The following is a 22,943-nucleotide window of genomic DNA, read 5'->3' as shown; positions in this document are numbered from 1 at the left end:
CAATGTGTAGAAAGAACGAACATCCAAAGGAGGGGGCTATTCCATCCTCCATATCTGAATACCAGATGTTTTAGCTTACACAATGGAAAATGTGCAGAGGTGGCAGTTGTGCTGGCTAGAATAAAGAAATGTACATAGACTGTTATATTGTATGCTGAAGGAGAAAGATATCCTAATACTGTCAATCTGAGAACAAGAACTGATTTTTACTGTCTTATCCTGTTGAAGTGTCCTACAGGTAATCGTGCTCATGAAGAGCAGGCACACAGTTGCCTGGTGCAGACACCGCTGCAGCTAGATTGTCCCGCACGTGCTCTCCTGGGCTGGCTTCTGTGTTGCGGGGTTCCAGTGGGTCATCGTCGCCATCCGCCGCCATCTATTGCACCTGCTACAACATTGAAAGCTGGAGACCCTGCCAGCTGGGCAAACCCTGCTCCCACTACCTCCAGGTCACCTGCGCTGGGGAAAGCAATAAGCTGCCTTAAAATCCCGATGACTGCCTTGCTCATTCTGTGCACAATGTCATGCACAGTAGATTTCGGGATGTCAAAGGCGAGTAACACTACCCGGTACGATGCTGCATGGGCCAGCCAGTAATGGAACACCAGCACCTCGACATCCTTTTCCCACCCATGGTCGCAATCTGCTTTCACTGCAACAATCAGGGACTGGATGGACTGCCGTGAAAGTCGGAGGTTGGGGCGGAGGTCAGCTCCATCTTCAAAGTACAGCCGGAGAATTGGCACAGCAGCATTCAGGTGGCAGTAGGTTGTAGGGCTCACAATCTGTAAATGTTTATATAGTTTTAATGTAGAATACAATTTGAATCAACTAGACACTTGTTTCCTGTGTTGGCTTATTTATAAATACAATATGTATGTATTTATATGTATATGATCCATTTCTTATGCATGATGTATTTGAATATATGTCTGTGTATGTCTATGTATATATATATATATATACATACATATACAGAGACAAATATTCAAATATCAATCATCCATATTTATTTCATATCAATCATAAATATACAAGCTTGATAATTTAAATTCTAGAACAAAATTTAAGATGGCACTTAAATGTATATATATATATATATATTTGACTTCAGATGTAAAAGTTTACATAAATTATAGTTTTTATCAAGCTTGTATATTTGTGTTCGGTTATTTCACTGTAATGGCAATGAAAATAACCTATTACCATAAAAGCTAACAACAACAACAAAAAAATATATATACATAGATACACACACACACAAGCAAACAGGCACACTACTTGTGCTATTACCATCAATGAATCAATAGAGGTAGTCTGGCTACACACAGACACACATGCATATAACTTAGGCTATATATGCATTTATAGATTAATTAATGTTTATTCATTGATGTAATTATATCACAAGCAAATAAATTGCCCTTTCCTTGCCAAAAATCAATATCTGTCATTTTTCTTAGGTTTGTGTGTGTGTTTTTATTAGGTAAATTTATTAGGTAAATAAATGCTTCTTACGTTATTTGAGAAACTCCGCAAAAGCTCTCAATGAAGGCGTGATCTGCGAACAGCTGACCGACGCCTCCTCTGGATTGTGAGCTCAAACGACGTAAAAACGCAGATGAAAGCAGAAAGCAGAACTAAAAACATAGCGTTAAGTTGGTGCAGTCAGTATAATGGGCTCTTTAAATTTTCGCGCTGTTATGACAGTGTATGTCACGTGACAATTACAACATGGCGCATGTAGTACGTCCGGACTCCATTCATACTACCCGTATTCATACTATATAGAACGTACTTTTTTAATGGTCGCGAAGTACATTCTTTTTTAAATGTAGTACCTACTTACATAGTACGCGATTTCGGACGCAGCTAAAGTGTCAGCTAGTGATGGAAAGTCCGGTTCTTTTCCGCGAACCGGTTCTTTCGGACAGTTCGTTTCAATGAACCGGTTCAAAAAACCGGTTCACCAGTTCTTTTACGTCATCACGTAATGACGTCAGTTCTATCATCCCGGCGGTTAAAATCAATCAAATAAAGGCATTTGTAATCATAACTTCAGTTAAATAATAGTACTCATCGTCATAATCATCTTGTATAAGTTTCTTACTTTAACGTTCTGCAAACGAACCCTGTAGCCTACAGGCGATGTGCAAATGCAGATGTTTTACATGTCTTAAAAATATTAAGTGCATAAATGGTCTTCATCATTTTATTCGTTATTAAATAAACTTACATTTCACCGAATTCGGCCCATCATTTAAGTCCTCGGTTTACTCGTGCTGGGTGCTCATGTATCAGCACATCATCAGTTGGCTGAAAGAAAGTTCTGTTTAGAGACGGTGTTATCACGCATGCAGTATCTCCAGCTCATCGGTTCTCCGTATCGAACGTGTCCAAAAAAACCGGAGCCTGTAGCGTTGAAATTTGACGTCTTGGGTAAGCTCACCGTAATGGTCTGCTGCGAATGGGTCGAGAGTCGAGACTGCAATAAATAAAAAGAAATAGGCTACAATAAATTATCTATGCCAGGGCTAGTATAATGGTGGTTCCCAGATCATCTTTATCTGGCCCTCCAACTGTTTTTTTGTGTTTAAAAACCCTCACAATCTGATATCAAAGTGCCCTCTCCGCAAAGGTTTAGCACGTTCATAGGCAACCGCATTCATCGGTGAGTTTAACAACGCTCAATATGGTGTACAACCCCATTCAGCGGTGAGTTTAACAACGCTCAACTGCAGGTAAAGCGGCATTCAGAGGTGAGTTTAACCAAAACAACGCTAAACTGCATGTAGAACGGCATTCAACGGTGAGTTTAACATCGCGCCACGGCGTGTGCAAGTAAGCAGTTTACGCGTTTTCTTGTCAAAGGTAACGTTACTGGCATACATGATGTACACTGCTTTAACTAGAGCATGCTGGATAACATATTTTTATCGGAGTTTTGTTTATGTTAATAAATATATATCATGTTTATATAATATATATAATATATAATGTTTTTTATTTAAATGTTTTAATTTTTTTAATCCTCTAAATTAGTAACGCTGACGTCACTGTATGGGGCGATCCCAAGGTCAATTGCGATTTTCCACTCGGTAAGTAGAAGAGTTAATTAATAGAGATGGATACTATTCTTAAATGTACACATCAAAAACTCTTGAATCAGGACAAGAAGTTGTGTTTAGAACCTTTAGATGTGTAAGGTGGCAATTTCTGACAGTAAATGATAGAAGACAATATAAAAATATAGCTTGCTGCACCAAATGTGCAGGCTAGCAAGGTTAGCTAATTGAATTCAAGTTTTTGTCAAATTTTGTCGCATATAACGTTAATCATGTAAGATAATAGGGGAGATTTTAAGGTTTTCAGTATTACATTAGCACAAAACTATTATCCAACATTATAAATGTTCAGATGAAGAACGGTGTTGCCAGATTGGTTTGTTTTACAGCATAATTGTTTAAAATCCACGCAAAATTATATAATAAACACCCAAATAAATCTATAATAAATAATACAAATACATTTTTGTGCCCTTTTTTATCACACATAGTGCGACCCAAAACCAACCAAATGGCTGGAAAACTATCCAATCTGGCAACATGAAGGTGTAAAATATGGTGTAAAATATAAGGTGTTCAATTCTGATTTGCTTTTTTCTCTCTCATCAGGTCCTTCAATTTTGCCTGTTCTTTATTCTAATCCCCCACGACACATACACACACAGAAACACACACAATAAAGGCACTTTTAAGAGCCACGTCTGTCTTGTTTATACCTGTCTGTGCTGTAGTGTAATAGTCAGTCTTTGTCTGTCTCTTTTTCTTTTTCTTTCTCCTCTCTCTCTCTCTCTCTCTCTCTCTCTCTCTCTCTCTCTCTCTCTCTCTCTCTCTCTCTCTCTCTCTCTCTGTGTGTCTCTCTGTGTTGTTTGTTTTTGTGTATATTTGTTGTCTAGTAATGACAAGGCCCAAATTCAGGCACTGCCCTTCTTGCCAGACTCCCAATCAGGCAAGCAGGAAAACTTGTAATGCTTGTTTTGCAAGCCTGTCCACCAAAAAGAAAATGAAAGAAAAAGTGGTGTCACTGGATAGCCAGTGGGGGGAATCTGTCCTTAAAAGCAGAAATGCTGGGCGTATAATTAATTCTGCCCGTATTGCAGTAAGTAAAAGTGTTAATATTTCATAAGTTAGTGTAACCTGAAGTGAAGCTGAAAGCCTGTGTTTTTCACATACTGAATATCAGACATATACCAATGTGACCTGGCCTTTACTAACATAGTCTTATTTCATACATGGAATAATCCATCTTTACCTATAAATTGTGCTAAAGAGTAACTATAAGTTGTGTTCTCTGTGAAGTATTAAGTAAGTCATGATTGCAATGGCAGAAACTGCAGAGTACATCTGGCCTTATCTGAAACTGGCCATTGATTGTATACAGTTCAAGAGTAATGTTTCTTGCATTGTACTCCAACTCCATTAAATGTCTCCATTAAAATAAAATTGCTTTATATAGTACTGAAGTTTCTAATAATTCAGTGGGTTTAACTAATGTGTGATAACTGCTTTTGTTCATTTCAGGTGAGTAAACTTGAAGCTGTGGGCTACAAGCCAATTTTATTTATTGGCAAGCCAGACAAAAGGGCTTCGAATAAATGGGTTGCAGATATAATTACCCATCTGCACCCCACTCCTGTCACTAAAACTCTTTTGGATAAGATGCGGAGGGCCTATGAATTTATCTTGACAAAATGTAAGTAATGTTTTGGTTTAGAAATTATGAATATTTAAGATACATGTATATTTCTTTGTTAATATGTACAGATTTTAAATTAAACTTGTATTATAGCAAACTCCACAGCACAGCAACCGGGTCAAGCGGCGGAGGAGGGTCAAGCAGCGGCGGAGGGTCAAGCGGCGGAGGAGGGTCAAGCGGCGGCAGAGGGTCAAGCGGCGGCCGAGAGTCAAGCGGCGGCGGAGAGTCAAGCGGCGGAGAGTCAAGCGGCGGCGGAGAGTCAAGCGGCAGCGGAGGGTCAAGCGGCGGCGGAGAGTCAAGCGGCGGCGGAGGGTCAAGCGGCGGCGGAGGGTCAAGCGGCGGCGGAGGGTCAAGCGGCAGCGGAGGGTCAAGCGGCGGAGAGTCAAGCGGCGGAGAGTCAAACGGCAGCGGAGGGTCAAGCGGCGGAGAGTCAAGCGGCGGCGGAGAGTCAAGCGGCGGCGGAGGGTCAAGCGGCGGCGGAGAGTCAAGCGGCGGCGGAGGGTCAAGCGGCGGCGGAGGGTCAAGCGGCGGCGGAGGGTCAAGCGGCAGCGGAGGGTCAAGCGGCGGAGAGTCAAGCGGCGGAGAGTCAAGCGGCGGCGGAGAGTCAAACGGCAGCGGAGGGTCAAGCGGCGGCGGAGGGTCAAGCGGCGGCGGAGGGTCAAGCGGCCTCGGAGATTCAAACCAAGGAGTCTGAGACTGTATTTGTTATTAACCTTGTTCCTCTGTCTTCCCCACTCTCTCCAACCTCTCTCTCTCCTACTTCCTCTTCTACTTGTACAACTATTCTTCCTTCACTTTCTTCCCCACTTTCACTGCCATGCTCTACGTCTTTGCGACAAATTAAACGGACAAACACCTCTACCTCTTCACACTATTCTCCCTCTGTCTCTCCTCCATCTCCGTCTGCCTCTTCCATCACCACGTCTTTGAGTCAGGAAGGGCCAGGTGTGAAGAACAGAAGAAAAGGTAACTTTTTGCATGGTACATCTTACTCCACACTGTAAATAATTTTGCTCCAGTCAGAGTTGACTTCATGTAAATTGGATTAATTCGGCTAACCGAGTTATTGGTAGCCAGTTTGCAGTATTTAGTTATTTAGCTGTGGCCTGACTTAAGGTCCCTTGCACACTGATTCCGTAATTTTGGTATGCGTTTTTATGTATTCGTCATTCTGTGGCTCTGAATTGTCAAAACACCATTCAAAATTCTTGCTACTGATCCAAAAACTCATTTTTTTAATAACCGATGAAAGTTTCGTAGGCAGTGTGTAAACGTGATTGACTAAACATTTATTTGTCGTATTTATTTTGTAATGTGCGAAAATTCCGGTCGTGAATTTCGGAGTTGGTGTACAAGAACCTTTAAGAGGACTTTGAGAAAACCAATCCTGGACATTTTGCTTGGTTGAAAAAAACAGGGACAAATTTACTTGGACCTGAATGGGAAGGACTGCATATCACCTCGCATGTGAAATTATAAATTTGGACTGATTCAGCTACAAATCATGGCATCATGGCTTAATAAACTTTCCTTGTCTTTTCATCATTTCAGGTTGCCGAAAATGTAGTAGGCAGAAGGTTTTCCAGTTGGATCGAATAACTGGGGAACGGATAAATGAGGTAAAATGTGTTCTGTTAGGCTGCTTACTTTTCTAAATTACTGATTCGGACCTTTCAAAGATAATAAAACAATATGTTATGCCCTATTCAGTGATTGCTTAAACAGTTAAAATAATTATTATTCGTGTTTGTGTGTAGGGGAAAGCTGAATTGAAAGTCCACTGGTTGCCATGCACTGTGTGGTAAGTCATGTTTCATTAATTATTCAATTCCATGTTGCAATGCAAATTAGTCTATTCCATGATTAATATGATGTAGGCAAAGTTCAACTGGTGTCTTGCAAGCAGCGTGGAAGTTCATGTCAGTGTTTTCTGTGGCAAGAGAAACCTCCCTGGTCCTGTAGTTGTTCCCGTCAGTAAATCATCCTCTGAGGTAGCCTTTAGAAAAACTGGAGTGAGGTCGATTATCAGTACTCAGAAGCAAATATCGATGAGGTGGAGGCATTTAGAAGTGCTAGATCCGGCAGGTAGTAACCTTTAGGACATGCATTCAGATGATGAAAAATTATGGAATAGTCTTCCGAGCATTCCAAATTCAGACACACTCTCTCGGTCCAGACAAATATCTGCATTGTCTTTAGTCTGGACTGAGAGACTGTGTCTGAATTTGGAATGCTCGGAAGACTATTCCATAATTTTAAAGACAAATGGGAGAATAATCTACCTCCTTGTTTTTATTTAGAATATTCTATTTTTTAGATCCTGGAATTGTGTGATTAACATAATGGATTGTAGGTAATGAGGAGCTGAACCATTCAGTACTTTCTGAGTAATTAATATAGTTCTAAAATTAGCTGACAGACAGCCAATGTATGGACAATAAAATGGTCCTGATGTGATCATGTAAGTGCTATATACATGTAACAAATTATTATTATCATGTTTTCTGTTTCTAGCAAGTACTCTAGTGGCTAGCTCTAGCTCTGAACTAGCTTATTTATTGAGCCTGCAGGACACACACTCGGTAATGCATTACAAAAGTAGCATCATAGAAACATAAATTAATCTTTCAGCATCTGAAACACTTATGTGTCATAATTTAGTATTTCTAAGATGGATAATCCTGATGTACATGTGCTGGAAATGTGATTTTCCTCATCCCACTAATGACAACTTAATCCCTCAGTTTATCGGAAACATATTGAAATCAGTACATTTTGAGATACATGGCTTTCAATATACAGAAACTGTATATGGAACATTGTGTAACAATTAAGTCCAAGTACCTAAAATTTGTTATTAAGTAAATTTAGTAAATGTATTGTTACATTCCACCACTGGGCTTAACCACGGTTAATGCTACTTTAACAAACATAAATAAATTTTGATGAACTATCTAAATTGAACCCAACAGTGATTTAGATTTGTTTTCTCTGTGTTCTAATGAATTTTTTTGCACTTATGATATTTTACAGTGGTAAAACTTGGGATGATACATGGGAGCCTGCCAGGGAATTCCCACATGTTATGCCTAATTCCCCACAGCCCAACCAGCTTTCAGCATGATAGCCTAGTCACCTGGACTCAAGCAGTTTTTTTCTTCTTTTCAGTCTTTTTATTTTCTTGCTTTTGTTCATTAAAGTTTTTTGCTCAATACCCAGTCTCTTTTTGTGTTTATTTTCTTAATTGTGTTTAAAAAAACAACCTTTTTCATGAACTGCACAGATAATAAAGGAGAAAATTAGTGCTGTTTGACATAATGGCATTCCCAAAGGCATTATTTTTTTTTTTTAATTTGTTTTAGTATAGGTAAGTCTACTTGAACTATTTGTTTGGTATGCCATGCCATGAATAAAAAAAAAGAATACTCCTTAATATATTGAAATGTCACTTAAATGTTGTAGTCCTGTTTGAAATGTTCAATTACAATATTAGATATTAATTCCTTTAACATTTATAATCATAATTGTTATAATTGTAATTACCTATTTATATTTGCCTTGCATTTATTCACAGCAAAATAATGTAAAATTAAACATGTAAATATATATATATATATATATATATATATATATATATATATTGTTTTTATTTTGGAGGCAATGTGTTCTTCAAAGGGAAGGGGGGGGTTAAAGAAAAGTCTTCATATATGTTGGCACATCACATGGAAAACTAAGGTGAACTACACGGTAGTGGGCATTCAAGGTGAACATGATGGCATCAATTTACTGATTAGATTATAGTTTCCATTGTAGGGGTTTTTGTTAGTCCCTTTTGAATTTGATTAAGAGATCTGTTCAAAACAAATACTGCAATGCTAGAATAACTATCAAGAGTTTGTATTTTTGTAAGATCCCACATATATATTATTATTACATTATACAATAATACATTATACATAGATGATCATGGAAATTAAGCGTTGTATTTCTTTCAATGAAAAATAAATAAATATCCTGGATTTGCGTACATCAAAAGTCGGTAGAGCCTGTAAATACCATATATGGACAAGTGTGACGTAGCTTTGACGTTTCCATGTCGCCAGCAGGACAAGCTGTGGATGGACTAACGTTTAGGTCAGAATAAAAAGCGCTCCATATCGCAAACTATGTTTTGCTGTCGTTATGACGTCAGTAATACTATCAGTTAACAATGAGGTACTGCTATATTGAAAGATATTACACGTTTAGCGAGATCCTAACCCTAACCCTGTAGTGTAACTACACACTTCAATAAACTACAATTTACAGCGCCCGTCCCATCGACACAATGATAGAGGCTTATGGGTAATGTAGTTTAAAAACGGTTTGTAATGGAATTAAATAAATACAATCTTTAATGTACAAAGGGACATCTAAATATGTTCATTATACAAATCTCTTTGACATATTTGAGAATCAGACTGAAATTTGGTATTTTACCGTGAGCACTTTTTAAAATGCTTTTATAACACCTTTCCATGTATGCCAGACATCTCTGTTCAACATTATGTATTAAACATAACAAAAAAAATTGTCCTACCAATTTTCACTTCAATACGCTTATCAGACTTTGCATTTGCAGACTTTGCAGAACGTGCATTTTTTTTGCTCTTCCAGGGGTGCTACCCCTGAGGGAGGAAGGGCAGTAAAACCTACACAGATGTAGTCTCTTCATCATGGACAACAAACTGTAATGAGTCACATTTATATCTGCACATTCTTTTTCTTTCCCACCTTTTCTATATTTACAACATGCTTGTGTTTGGTTTTGATCATATTGCAAGACTCTGAACTCGGAATACAAAAATACAGTCATATTTTACAAATGTTTTAAAATAGACTTTTCAGAATTGCTAAAACACTAACCCCCCCAAATTCTCAATAGCCTAATCTAATTTGTAGAATAAATCATTCTTTTGTTTTCGATTTTCCTTTTGCCTGAGATGCATTGTCTGTGATTTGGACAAGGTCCTCCGGCCGGACCAACATGAAGACAGGATGCTGAAGCAGAATCACTCTCTCACTGACCTTGATTTTGCAGTTGAACAACTCTTCTGAGTGTACAGTAACATGCTTTTGATTTAGGCTTTTTTTACTGTAACCTTTTTGTCTTTTGCAGTTGTTTCACTGTATTTTCACAGTATGCAAGTGCTGAAGACATTCAATACTATACAATATCCGGTAACAATATGCATTTACAGTCCTGTTACCCATGTACACACTATATACTAATTATAGTAAATACAATCACTGGGTAATAACTAGGTACTAACCCTGAACCTACCCCTAGCCTATGTACTTACCTTATATTAGCCAGTACTTTCTAGGTAAGTACACTGTAAGTACACGTAAGTACTGAACTGTAAAATATAGCGTTACCCTATATTCAGTACAATACTATACTTGCAGTGCTTACAGTATACAATTTATTCACCTTGCCATTACTATATGTAATTGCAATTTTTTTTTACTTAGTTGCGATACATTTCTTTTTGGTAACTGTTTTGGATTCTGTTCTTAATTTTTTTATGTAGTGTCTAACGAATGATCTGTAGTGATCATGATAATGATTATTCCTCCTCATTATGGTTTTCTTCCTCATAATCTGCTTCTTCCATGTCTCTAAACAGGTTTCAATTGTTATACAGCACCCTACAGTTCAACTAATGAAAGTTACTGTACCACACAGTACTTCAATTAATGCAATTACTTTCCACCACTGACTGGTTGTAGAGGCATGCATGTACACATTTCTATGTATGTGAAAGAAGAGGTTACACTTTGGTTTTATTTATATGGTGATAAAAAGCAGATTTTATTACATGCTTTATATTCATAGTTAAAGTAATTCCAGAAGTATGAAAGGTGTTAGTAGATTACAGTCCATCATCAGAAATTGTCACGGCACGAAAGAACAGTCGTGGATTCAATCGCGAGTGAATACAGGTGTTTATTAAACACAAGGTAGTGGCAAACAATGCAGTGGATGACAGACAGGCGACAGAACACAGGCTCGGTAACACAGGACTCCGTGGGCAGACGGCAAGGCAGGAAACAGAAGAATCCTCTCAGAAAAGGGGCAGATACCACAGATCAGGAACAGTCTCTGGAAGCGGCTGCTGCTTCCCAGAACGAGGCGGAAAACACCGGATCAGGAACAGACTGGAAACGGGTCCAAAATACAGGAGAACAGACACTGGGCAAGGAGAAAGGACGGTGAGTAATCCGTGAACCTCAACAACCATCTGACAGAGACCAGACAACATGACAAACAATATATAGGACATTCTCATTCAAAACAGCTGGCCCTGATCAGCTCATCAGCGGAGATAACGAGCCGTGCTGATGAGCCGCGCCCATTCACACAACACGCACACACCTAGCGAGGGCGAGTCAATGAATCCATGAACCGTGACAATTCCCCCCCTCCTAGGAATGCCGCCTGGCATTCCCAGACACCCTTACCTGTCGATTGTAATCATCGATAAGGGAGTGGTCCAGGATGTCCCTGGCAGGAACCCAACTTCTCTCCTCCGGACCGTAACCCTCCCAGTCCACCAAATACTGGAATCCACGTCCCCTCCGTCTCGAATCCAGTATACGATTAACCGAATACGTTGGTTCCCCATCTACGAGTCGCGGCGGGGGGGGAACCGGGGCAGGCGGATTAATGTGTGAATGAAACACAGGTTTAATTTTAGATACATGGAAAACGGGATGAATCCTTCTGTACGCTGGAGGAAGGTTGAGGCGGACTGCCACCGGACTAATGATCTTGGTGACAGTAAATGGGCCAATAAATTTGGGAGCAAGTTTATTAGAAACGGAGCGGAGCGGAATGTTCCTGGTTGAAAGCCACACTTTTTGACCAACGACGTATACGGGAGGTTTAGACCGGTGGCGATCGGCCTTAGCCTTGGTGCGTGCACCCACCTGGAGCAGAGTCTCACGGGCTCTGATCCACGTGCGTTGACACCTCTGGATAAAGGCGTGGGCGGAGGGAACCGCGACTTCGGATTCCAGACTGGGAAAAATTGGTGGCTGGTAACCTACACTACACTCAAACGGAGATAGGCCCGTTGACGACACCGGTAACGTATTGTGCGCGTACTCCACCATAGAGAGTTGCTGACTCCAGGAAGAAGGATTCTTGGAGACCAAACATCGTAACGCCCTTTCCAAATCTTGGTTGGCTCTCTCGGTTTGGCCATTGCTCTGGGGATGAAACCCTGAGGACAGACTGACAGTCGCTCCCAGCAATCTACAAAATTCTCGCCAAAATTTGGACACAAACTGGGGTCCCCTGTCAGAGACCACGTCCACCGGGAGGCCATGTAAACGGAAGACGTGGTCTACGACTGTCAACGCCGTCTCCTTGGCTGAAGGTAATTTGGGCAAGGGGATGAAATGAGCCGCCTTAGAGAAAACGACCGTGTTACCTTGGGAGGGTGGGAGGGCGGTAATAAAATCTAGCGCTATGTGGGACCAGGGTCTCGAAGGGACAGGCAGCGGTTGAAGTAACCCATCTGGAGGTCGATTGGAAGTCTTACCAATGGCACAAATCGAGCAAGCCAAAACAAAACTGTGGATGTCACGAGCCATAAGTGGCCACCAGAATCGTTGCTTGACTAAATAACTAGTACGATTAACTCCTGGATGACAAGCCACGTTGGAACAATGCCCCCACTGGATAACGTCGGACCGTAATCCCTCCGGCACAAACAAGCGATTCGGTGGGCAACCGGGCGGAGGCGTTACCCCTTCTAAGGCCGACTTGACCTTCGACTCGACCTCCCATGTGAGTGTGGAGACAAATAGGGTCTCGGGTAAAATGCACTCGGGAGTAGACGGGCGTTCGGAACGGTCAAAAATACGAGATAAAGAGTCGGGTTTGATGTTCTTGGAACCCGGGCGATACGAGAGAACAAAATCAAAACGACCGAAAAAAGTGCCCACCGAGCCTGCCTGGAGTTCAATCTTTTGGCAGTTCTGATATATTCCAAGTTCTTGTGATCGGTCCAGACGATAAAAGGTACCCCCGACCCCTCTAGCCAGTGACGCCATTCTTCCAACGCTAACTTGACTGCCAACAACTCTCTGTTACCGATGTCGTAGTTACGTTCGGCAGGCGATAAGCGGCGGGGAAAAAAACGCGCAGGGATGCATCTTGTCGTCTGTGGGAGAACGCTGGGACAGCACTGCTCCTACCCCCACCTCTGACGCATCGACCTCCACCACGAACTGACGTGATGAATCAGGGGCTATAAGGATGGGGGCTGAAACGAAGCGGCCCTTAAGTTTAGCAAACACAGCCTCAGCTGTGTCTGACCACCTGAACACCGTTCTGGGGGAGGTCAAGGCAGTCAGAGGCGCGGCTAGTTGGCTGAAGTTGCGAATAAAACGCCGGTAGAAGTTGGCGAACCCCAGAAACCTCTGTAGGGCCTTACGGGAATCTGGACTTGGCCACTCAACCACAGCCTTAACCTTCTCAGGATCCATTCGTATTCCCTCAGACGAGATGATGTACCCTAGAAAAGGAACAGACTGTGCATGAAACGCGCATTTCTCCGCCTTGACAAAAAGCCCATTCTCTAGCAACCTCTGAAGCACTCGTCTGACGTGTTGAACGTGTTCCTGGAGAGACGAAGAAAAAATCAATATGTCATCCAGGTAAACATATATGAACTGATCTACCATGTCTCTCAACACATCATTGACGAGTGCCTGGAAGACCGCTGGGGAGTTGGAAAGCCCAAACGGCATAACCAAATATTCAAAATGCCCCCTGGGGGTGTTGAACGCGGTCTTCCACTCATCCCCCTTCCTGATGCGAACCAAATGATATGCATTACGTAAATCCAGTTTTGTGAAAATTGATGCTCCCTGCAACCTCTCGAAAGCTGAAGACATCAACGGCAAAGGATAAGTATTCTTTACCGTGATGTTGTTCAACCCCCGGTAATCAATACAAGGTCGCAGAGAACCATCCCTCTTCCCTACAAAAAAGAATCCCGCCCCCGCTGGAGAAGAGGAGGGGCGAATGAACTTAGTTGCTAGAGAATCAGAAATATATTTCTCCATAGCCTCCCTTTCTGGAACAGAAAGCGAATATAACTTGCCCTTAGGCGGAGACGTACCTGGCAGTAAATCTATAGCACAGTCGTAAGGACGATGCGGAGGAAGAGAAGCAGCCCGGGACTTACTGAACACTTCCTTCAGGTCTAGATACTCCGGTGGCACGTTAGACAGGTTCACTGGCTCCTCCTGCAACACAGAACGAGAAACAGACGGAACAGCAGACAAAAGACATGAGGCATAACATTTCTCACTCCAACTGGACACAGAGTTCTGTCCCCACTCTATCCGGGGTCCGTGTCTCACCAGCCACGGATGACCCAGGACAAGGGGAGCGTGAGGTGACCGAGTGAGATAGAGTGAAATCCTCTCAGTGTGGTTACCCGAAGTGATGAGTGTGACGAGCCCAGTAATGTGAGTGATGCCCGGGAGTTCCTGTCCATTTAGTGCGTGGATGGTGATAGGGTGGTCCAAGGCAGTGATGGGGAGGTGAAGCTTGTGGGCCAACGACGAGTCCATCAGGTTTCCCTCCGCTCCTGAATCCACCAGCGCCTGGCCGTTGAAGGAATGATCTGCCCACTGGAGTCTCACCGGGAGGAGGGTGGCGTTCGAGGGTCTGGTCAAGGAAAGTCCGCCCGACAGTAGCCTCCGTCCTACCGCCGGGCTTGGCCTTTTAAAGGACAGGTGGAAACGAAGTGGCCGGCCTCCCCGCAGTAAAGACACAGACCCCTCGAGCGGCGGTGTTCTCTCTCCTCCCGGGAGAGTCGAGCTCGACCTACCTGCATGGGCTCCGGATCGTTCGAGGAACTGACCGTGTTCGTTACTCTGAAACCGGGAAACTCCGCGACCTCCACCCTCGGAGTCTGGAACTGTCGATTCCCTCTCTGTTGTAGGCGTGCATCGACTCGGATTGCCAGTTCAATCAGTCCATCAAGAGTCTTGGGTAATTCCAGTGTGTAAATTTCCTTCTGAACACGGTCAGCCAGCCCATGCAGGAAAAGGTCCCACTGCGCCTCCTCGTTCCATTTGCACTCGGCGGCCAATGTCCGAAACTGGATGGAATAGTCGGAAACAGAGCTGTTATTCTGACGGAGATCGACAAGATGGCGGGCCGCCTCTCGTCCGGCAACCGCGCGGTCGAACACGCGCCTAATCTCTTGCTCGAGTGCTTGGAACGAGGCAAGCGTGTCTATTCTGCCACACCGCTGTTCCCCACTGAGCCGCGCGTCCAGACAGCAGCGTCATAACGAGTGCCACCTTACTCTCCTCAGAGGAAAACGTCACAGGCTGGAGAGAGAAAAAAATAGAGCATTTTGTTAAAAACGCTCTGCAAAGGTCTGGTTCCCCAGAATACCTCTCCGGAGTGGGAATGCGCGGCTCTGGTCGGTTGAAATTCGGAGACTCCGGGGGAACAGGCGGGGGCGGGGCTGGCGCAGCGGGACCTCTCAGACGTTGTATCTGAGAGGTGAGCTCCGACACCTGTGTTACCAGAGCCTGTATCGCCCGACCCGAGGATCCGATCTGTTCATCTTGTCGATCCATGCGTGCGTGGTTCTCGGCGACCATCTTCCCGACCTCGGCTGCACTCGCTGAATCCATGTAGGTGGTCAGATGGTTCTGTCACGGCACGAAAGAACAGTCGTGGATTCAATCGCGAGTGAATACAGGTGTTTATTAAACACAAGGTAGTGGCAAACAATGCAGTGGATGACAGACAGGCGACAGAACACAGGCTCGGTAACACAGGACTCCGTGGGCAGACGGCAAGGCAGGAAACAGAAGAATCCTCTCAGAAAAGGGGCAGATACCACAGATCAGGAACAGTCTCTGGAAGCGGCTGCTGCTTCCCAGAACGAGGCGGAAAACACCGGATCAGGAACAGACTGGAAACGGGTCCAAAATACAGGAGAACAGACACTGGGCAAGGAGAAAGGACAGTGAGTAATCCGTGAACCTCAACAACCATCTGACAGAGACCAGACAACATGACAAACAATATATAGGACATTCTCATTCAAAACAGCTGGCGCTGATCAGCTCATCAGCGGAGATAACGAGCCGTGCTGATGAGCCGCGCCCATTCACACAACACGCACGAACCTAGCGAGGGCGAGTCAATGAATCCATGAACCGTGACAGAAATGTCATAGTCACTGTCGTACTCATCAGATGATGCATTGTACAAGAAGCTCATGTTCTCTGCTCCAGACAAAACTTGCAGGTAACAGTCTCTTGCTTGCACCTTCATTTCTCTGATTTGATGCCGCTTTCTGAGGATGATGCTGTGCAGACCTTTCAAACCCTCTTCACTTAGGCCACATTGCGAATCTTAAAAGAGGAACACAAGAATATAAGACCAGCCTTAGAAACTTTATAAACAGTCATCATTGTTGTGTGTATATTTATTAGGGCTGCCCCCTAATAGCAATCTTTTGTCGGTGCAACCCTATGTTTATGTAATTTATTACAAATATATAGTTTTCATTGTCTCACTTGAAAACAAGCAGGACAGCTCTCTGAGGGTATCGGAACGAGTTGAGAGAGATTTCCAATGGTGGTCCATCTCTGCAACAAGAATCTTCTGCTCCTCCCCAAGCCTCCTTACTGACATGATGATGTCAAAAGCTCTTCTCTTTGTCCTTAGATCGACAGAGTCTGGAATGCATTTATGATAAATAAATAAATCATTAGTATTAAACATCAACCTTCAAAGAACATCTAAAATAGTATGGGGTTGCAGAATGACATTTGAAGCATTGTGGGTTATGTGTCATTATGTATCAGATTTGTCAGAAGCAGTTAACAGACTAGTGTACATACCACTGTGTGGGAGCTGCCATGACCAAGATGTCTCACCGGACAGAATGGTTTCCAGGCAAAGAGTTTCTGTGATTGGAACCATTCTGTTGTATTTCTCCGCAACAGATGTCGGGATTCCCTTCTCCTCCCTGATCTTGCGGCGGATTCTGGCACGACCTTTGTTGCCATCGGAATCTTTATAGAGACGCTGGGAACGTCTCTTGATACTGGCTACCAGCACCTCAATTCTGCTGGCCAAGGCATCAGCATCATTTGTAGTTGTTGTTGCAGCTGACAAGAAATAGGTGTGGTTTGCACTTTACAATACCAGTAACAATTAGAATTATTTGTGACTTAATGTATTACAAGTAATCATTTCCTTACCGTCAGCCCAATCCTTTACATCATTCACCCAGTCTTCCAATTGGCTCGCTGTCACTGTCAATTGGGCTTTCATGGTCTCTAGGTTTAGTAACTGGCTTTGCAGAGCTTTTGTGGTCTACAATAACAAACAGTAGTAAGAAACAAGAACCAAATGTTCAATGCACAGCTTCATACACTGCTAACATGCAATACTGAACATGTAAAATTAATTTTACTGATGTCATTACCTTTTGATATCGGCGGGTCAGTGAGATAGCCAAATTGTTACACTTTTGTTGATTCCAGCGCATGACCATGAGAGTCAGCAGGTCTGTGCGTCCTGCAAACACAGAAAATATGATGTTACCATATTCCTCCAACTTATTATGTAAGGATGTACCTAGTGCAGTATGTCACCTTACCTCCTTTGACATATGTTTTGTGGTCACTGCAATCCTAGAGAGGAAGGCATTGCACTGTTCCACCTCCTCCCCCAGTGTTAAACCAGCCCCATCTTGATATGCCCCACTCCATTTCACCTGGTTAAGAATTAAAAAAACAATAAACAAAAAAAAAAACCCAGATGTTTGCAGATGTTCAGTTTAGATAATGCGATTCTATCACATAGCAACATTTCCTTACCTCGCATTTAAAATCATGGGCTTTGGCATGAAATACCGAAAGGAATGGCTTCATGTTGAGAAGGTGTTGGAGCTCTGGACAGCTTTTTGCAACTCTTTGGAGGTAGGGCCAATATTTGCAGGTCACATCCATACAAAAAAAAGTGATTTGCCTACTGGCCAGCTTTTCTTGCAGGTACAGGGGATTGTCATGAAGGTGGAAGGAGAACCCAGGCGCAGACAGCAGATGACACTCAAATGATTTATTTTGGACCAAAACAGAAAACAAAACCCACGAGGGGGTAAAACAGGACTGGAGCAGAGTATAACAAGACTAAGACACGATGACAAACAAAGACTCTGACTTGACAGGAAACAAACTCACAATACTGATTAAACAGGTCTTCAGACAATATACTCACAGGGATTAACACGCAAAGTTAGACAATGTACCGACACAGGACAGCAAACACAAGGGGATTAAATAGGGAGACACTAATGACAAAGACAGGTGAATCTGACTAGACAAGGACAGGTGAAACTGACTAGACAATAATGACGAGATGAGGATAACAAGGGGGCGGGGTGACGTGACGAGACAACACAAGCACATGGCTCAAAACACAAGACCATGTGCTTGCACACAAAACATGATTCTGTCATGATCCTGCCTCAAGACTAGAGATAATCAAGGACACGAGGGCAGAATCATGACAGAACCCCCACCTTAAGGAGCGGCTACCAGACGCTCCTCAAGGGGACATCAAACACGGGACATGACAGACTGAGACATCGACACAAACCAACAAAACATGACAAATAACAGTAATGGCAAACACGAAAACACAACAACCGGGTTAGGATGAAACATTAAAAATAAAAAACAAGGAAGAGGTGGTGGAGGAAACACAGAGTTCATGGGGGGTGGTCCAGGGTGAATGGGTGTGCTGGGGGTCTTAGGTCCACGGGATGAGGATGGGGAACGAGGAATCCGGGCTGGCTTGGAGGGGGACACACGAGGGGGGGACTTGGACAAAACAGTACTGGGTTTAGTGGCGACAGGGAAAACAGTCCGGGAACTAGTGGTGACAGGGACAAACGGGGAAACAGTCCGGGGACTAGTGGTAACAGGGACAAACGGGGAAACAGTCCCGGGGCTGGTGGAGACAGGGACGAACGGAGAAACAGTCCGGGGGCTGGTGGAGACAGGGACGAACGGAGAAACAGTCCGGGGGCTGGTGGAGACAGGGACGAACGGAGAAACAGTCCGGGAATTAGTGGAGACAGACTGGGATACTGCTTCAGTGGTAGCAGCAACAGATTCAGAGACAGAGGGTGAGGAAACGGGACTCCTGACGGCAGACATAGCAGGCGAAGGGGCAGGACTGGGTGCAGTGATCACAGCGGCAGGCTCGGGGGCTGGAGACAAGACAGGACAAACAGGGACTTCGAGGATTTTAGCTAGACAAGACAAATAATCAGAGAGGGTCTTGGCAGCAAGGAAGATGGGCATCTCCTGACGAGCAGAAACCGATTTCAGAACCTCTTTTGCGGCTAGATCGGCCGCAAGTCTCTCAGTAGATTCTGGGACGGCGCTAGCTGGAGCGGGCTCATGGACGGCGCTAGCTGGAGCGGGCTCATGGACGGCGCTAGCTGGAGCGGGCTCATGGACGGCGCTAGCTGGAGCGGGCTCATGGACGGCGCTAGCTGGAGCGGGCTCATGGACGGCGCTTGCTGGAGCGGGCTCATGGACGGCGCTTGCTGGAGCGGGCTCATGGACGGCGCTTGCTGGAGCGGGCTCATGGACGGCGCTTGCTGGAGCGGGCTCATGGACGGCGCTTGCTGGAGCGGGCTCATGGACGGCGCTTGCTGGAGCGGGCTCATGGACGGCGCTTGCTGGAGCGGGCTCATGGACGGCGCTTGCTGGAGCGGGCTCATGGACGGCGCTTGAAGTAGCGGGCTCATTGACGGCGCTTGAAGTAGCGGGCTCATTGACGGCGCTTGAAGTAGCGGGCTCATTGACGGCGCTTGAAGTAGCGGGCTCTGGGGCAGCGATCGCGGACTCAGGGGGAGACAGAGACGGAGGACAAGAGGCTCCCTTCCTCCTCTTCTTCCTTCTGGGTCGCGGAGCTGAGTCCGTAGCCAGGCTTGAGACCGGTAAGGGGGGCGAAGAGGGAGACGAAGCAGGTGCTGGCGACTCCACCGCAGGCAAGGGGGATTCCGTGGAGGACGACTCAGACGCTGACTCCCACGACAAACGTCTTCCACGCTTTCCACGGGGGCTGACGGACACGGGTGATGGATCGGGAGTCAGGGTGGAAGACGCTTGGTCCTCCTGTGTCACGACGGCTAACATGCGACCCTCAGGGATGACTGGAAGTGTGGCAGGAGGTGAAAAACCAGGGGGACCTGGCTGCTCCTTCCGAGACAAGTAGTCCACCATGTTGCGAAACGGACGGCGGACCAAACTCTCTCGTTCAGCAAGGGGAGGGAGGACTTTGAGACCCGCGACGAGGTAGCGGTTGACCAGGGTCTCCGGCAGGAAGAACCTCCTCTCCTCAACAACCTGGGCGTACCTCTTCAGGGTCAACTCACCCTGGGGAGGGAAAGGAAGCTTGCCATTGGAACTGTCAGAGATAGCCACGCGCCACCACAGTTCCGGGTCAGAAGGCTGAAGATCAGCGGAGAAGGACTGAACGTCTGCTGGGTTCTTTTCTGGTCGGTACATTCTGTCATGAAGGTGGAAGGAGAACCCAGGCACAGACAGCAGATGACACTCAAATGATTTATTTTGGACTAAAACAGAAAACAAAACCCACGAGGGGGTAAAACAGGACTGGAGCAGAGTATAACAAGACTAAGACACGATGACAAACAAAGACTCTGACTTGACAGGAAACAAACTCACAATACTGATTAAACAGGTCTTCAGACAATATACTCACAGGGATTAACACGCAAAGTTAGACAATGTACCGACACAGGACAGCAAACACAAGGGGATTAAATAAGGAGACACTAATGACAAAGACAGGTGAATCTGACTAGACTAGGACAGGTGAAACTGACTAGACAATAATGACGAGACGAGGATAACAAGGGGGCGGGGTGACGTGACGAGACAACACAAGCACATGGCTCAAAACACAAGACCATGTGCTTGCACACAAAACATGATTCTGTCATGATCCTGCCTCAAGACTAGAGATAATCAAGGACACGAGGGCAGAATCATGACAGGGATAGGCAAAAATTTCCCCCCTATACATATTTAAGGCACAGAGCAGGACTCCGTGCCGAAACACCGCAAGCTCCAATCCCTCCTCGTCTACCTTGCTGGCAGATCTGTGTGAGGTCTCTCTGGCTGCTGACCACTCCCCTCCACAAACACCTCTTCCACGGACCTACAATATGGAAAATGGTGGATGAAAATAAGACTCTCCTAAACAAACTCTTCGGAAAGAGGTTTTACAAAATTTTACATGTTTGGTTGTGTTGTGAATGTGGTCCACAAATCTTTTCACGTCTTCGTCCTTGGCTATGAAGACGCCTTCAAAGATGGCCTGTTCCTCAGATCTAAAAAAACAAAAAACAACAATTGGTGATGGACAACAATTTATGATAACTTATAATCTGAGATTTCTTGGTTCATACATTAAATAGTTATGTTTTCCTATTAATACAAACACTGTGATACACAGTTTGGAGTACCTAGCAGCATTCTTGAAACGGTAATGCTTGCGGTTTCCATCAACTGAAACTGCAAGCATTTCAGGGGTGCACGCATGACAGTTGAAGGGTTCTTCCTTGCATATTTTGTCCAACTCAAATCGCACAACCTCCCACTCAAAAAAACTTTTCAGAAAACTGTCTGCTGAGATCTTGCCAGTCTATTGAAAATAAGGAAACCAACAGCTAATAATGTACAACAAATACATTAGCATCAAACATCTTATCAAACCACAACTCAAAAATATCAACAACACTGCAGGATAGATAAATTAAATACTCACACGACCAAAGCGGACAGTTCGCTGATTCAGCATTCTTAAAAATGCTTGGCAGGACAGTCCTGGTGCCGCCATCTTCATTTCTTCAAATGAAAAAAAGACATCTGTGGCATAAACTGTGGCAAATTGAAGGGTTGCAGGCCAGTAGTCACTTCTGTTTAGGTCAGCGACTCCAGAAGTCCAAGTGGCTTGGCATGCCTCACAAATTAACTCGGGCATGCTTAGATCATGTCGTCCTGGAAATATCAAAAACACATCCACTGTAATGTAAACCAGGATTTGTGTTCTTTGTACAATTTATACATTACTTTAAAAGTTTTATATCTATGTCAAACTTGTAGGGAGTCGCGTATGGATATATATTTATTTTTAAAATGCTTCTCAAACAGGACAAAATAAAGTTCTTCACATTCTTACCATTCATTGTGACCACAGCAACAGTCTTTCCTGGACTAACCCTCAATGACTCTGGTGAACAACCACAGATTTTGTCAGGCATCTCCACAGGTACAAGCCGGACTGAAAAAGATCATATAGTACACTTGAATTATGATCAATTTGTATTGACTGAGAAATATAAGATATTAATAGATTGCTGAAAAAGTACTCAAGATATGCTCAAAAAGCTGACTGACACAGAGTATCCACATACATTCAAGATAAAACAATAAGGGATAAAAAGGCATACTTTAAATAATAAAGCTTATGAGCTTAACTATTCTGAAAATTATATATATGTTGTACACACAAACCAGAACTTACCACAATGGGACCACCACGAAAGTTGTTGGAGGCAATGGTTGGAAGAATCCAGCAGTCATGGCATCTCTGTTGTGAAGAACATGTCTGGTGTGCATGCTGACGTCACATTCAGCACAGAAGAAGGGACGTGGTCTACAGTCACAACACCGGACAGCCGCTGGATTACTCCCACACTGTTGGCAGATGTGTGTTGCCACATGTTCTTGTGCCGCAGCCGTGTTCAACAGGCGGGGTCTCTCTGCCCTCCACCTCTCTGAAAAGAGACTTTGTCGTTTGCTCCAGTTTGAGGAAGCCAGAAGAGAATCTCTTGGGGTTTCAAGAGGTGATGCTTCATCACCTGAGAATTCGCTTAGTGAGTGTTGGAGATCTTGTAGAAAACACTGTAAATGGTATGGAATATTCAAAAACAATAATTTCCTTCTATGTATATATATATATATATATATTAGTGCTGTGCGTTAAACGCGTTATTAACGGCGTTAACGCAAACACATTTTAACGGCGTCAATTTTTTAAT

The 22,943-nt window shown here is 44.1% G+C and overlaps 1 protein-coding gene and 1 long non-coding RNA gene across 2 annotated transcripts; one reads left to right on the top strand and one right to left on the bottom strand.

Annotated features, from left to right (window-relative positions):
• Nucleotides 1-2,692: 2,692 nt before the first annotated feature.
• On the top strand, nucleotides 2,693-7,970 carry LOC143741415 (uncharacterized). Its single transcript, XM_077233773.1, has 7 exons — nucleotides 2,693-2,715; nucleotides 3,959-4,011; nucleotides 4,852-4,947; nucleotides 4,990-5,724; nucleotides 6,310-6,377; nucleotides 6,516-6,559; nucleotides 7,792-7,970. Exons 1-7 carry the CDS (start codon nucleotides 2,693-2,695, stop codon nucleotides 7,880-7,882), a joined length of 1,110 nt encoding a protein of 369 aa, XP_077089888.1. The 3' UTR covers nucleotides 7,883-7,970.
• A 12,939-nt stretch (nucleotides 7,971-20,909) lies between these two features.
• On the bottom strand, nucleotides 20,910-22,183 carry LOC143741491 (uncharacterized). The gene is made up of 4 exons (XR_013205080.1): nucleotides 22,082-22,183; nucleotides 21,668-21,900; nucleotides 21,137-21,230; nucleotides 20,910-21,058 (listed from the first exon to the last, which is right to left on the bottom strand). It is a non-coding gene; the product is annotated as an uncharacterized LOC143741491 (long non-coding RNA).
• Nucleotides 22,184-22,943: the final 760 nt, after the last annotated feature.

The sequence above is a fragment of the Siphateles boraxobius genome, unplaced genomic scaffold (assembly GCF_051911475.1).
Source record: "Siphateles boraxobius isolate OS27281-9 unplaced genomic scaffold, OSU_SipBor_1 19, whole genome shotgun sequence".
In the NCBI taxonomy this organism is placed as follows: domain Eukaryota; kingdom Metazoa; phylum Chordata; class Actinopteri; order Cypriniformes; family Leuciscidae; genus Siphateles; species Siphateles boraxobius.
This window is presented reverse-complemented; position numbering and strand designations above follow the sequence as displayed.

Coding starts and splice junctions, on each gene's coding strand:
- LOC143741415 (XM_077233773.1), top strand. CDS start 2,693: ATGGTGTACAACCCCATTCAGCG. Junction 5,725..6,309: donor TGTGAAGAACAGAAGAAAAG/GTAACTTTTTGC, acceptor TCATCATTTCAG/GTTGCCGAAAATGTAGTAGG. Junction 6,378..6,515: donor CTGGGGAACGGATAAATGAG/GTAAAATGTGTT, acceptor GTTTGTGTGTAG/GGGAAAGCTGAATTGAAAGT.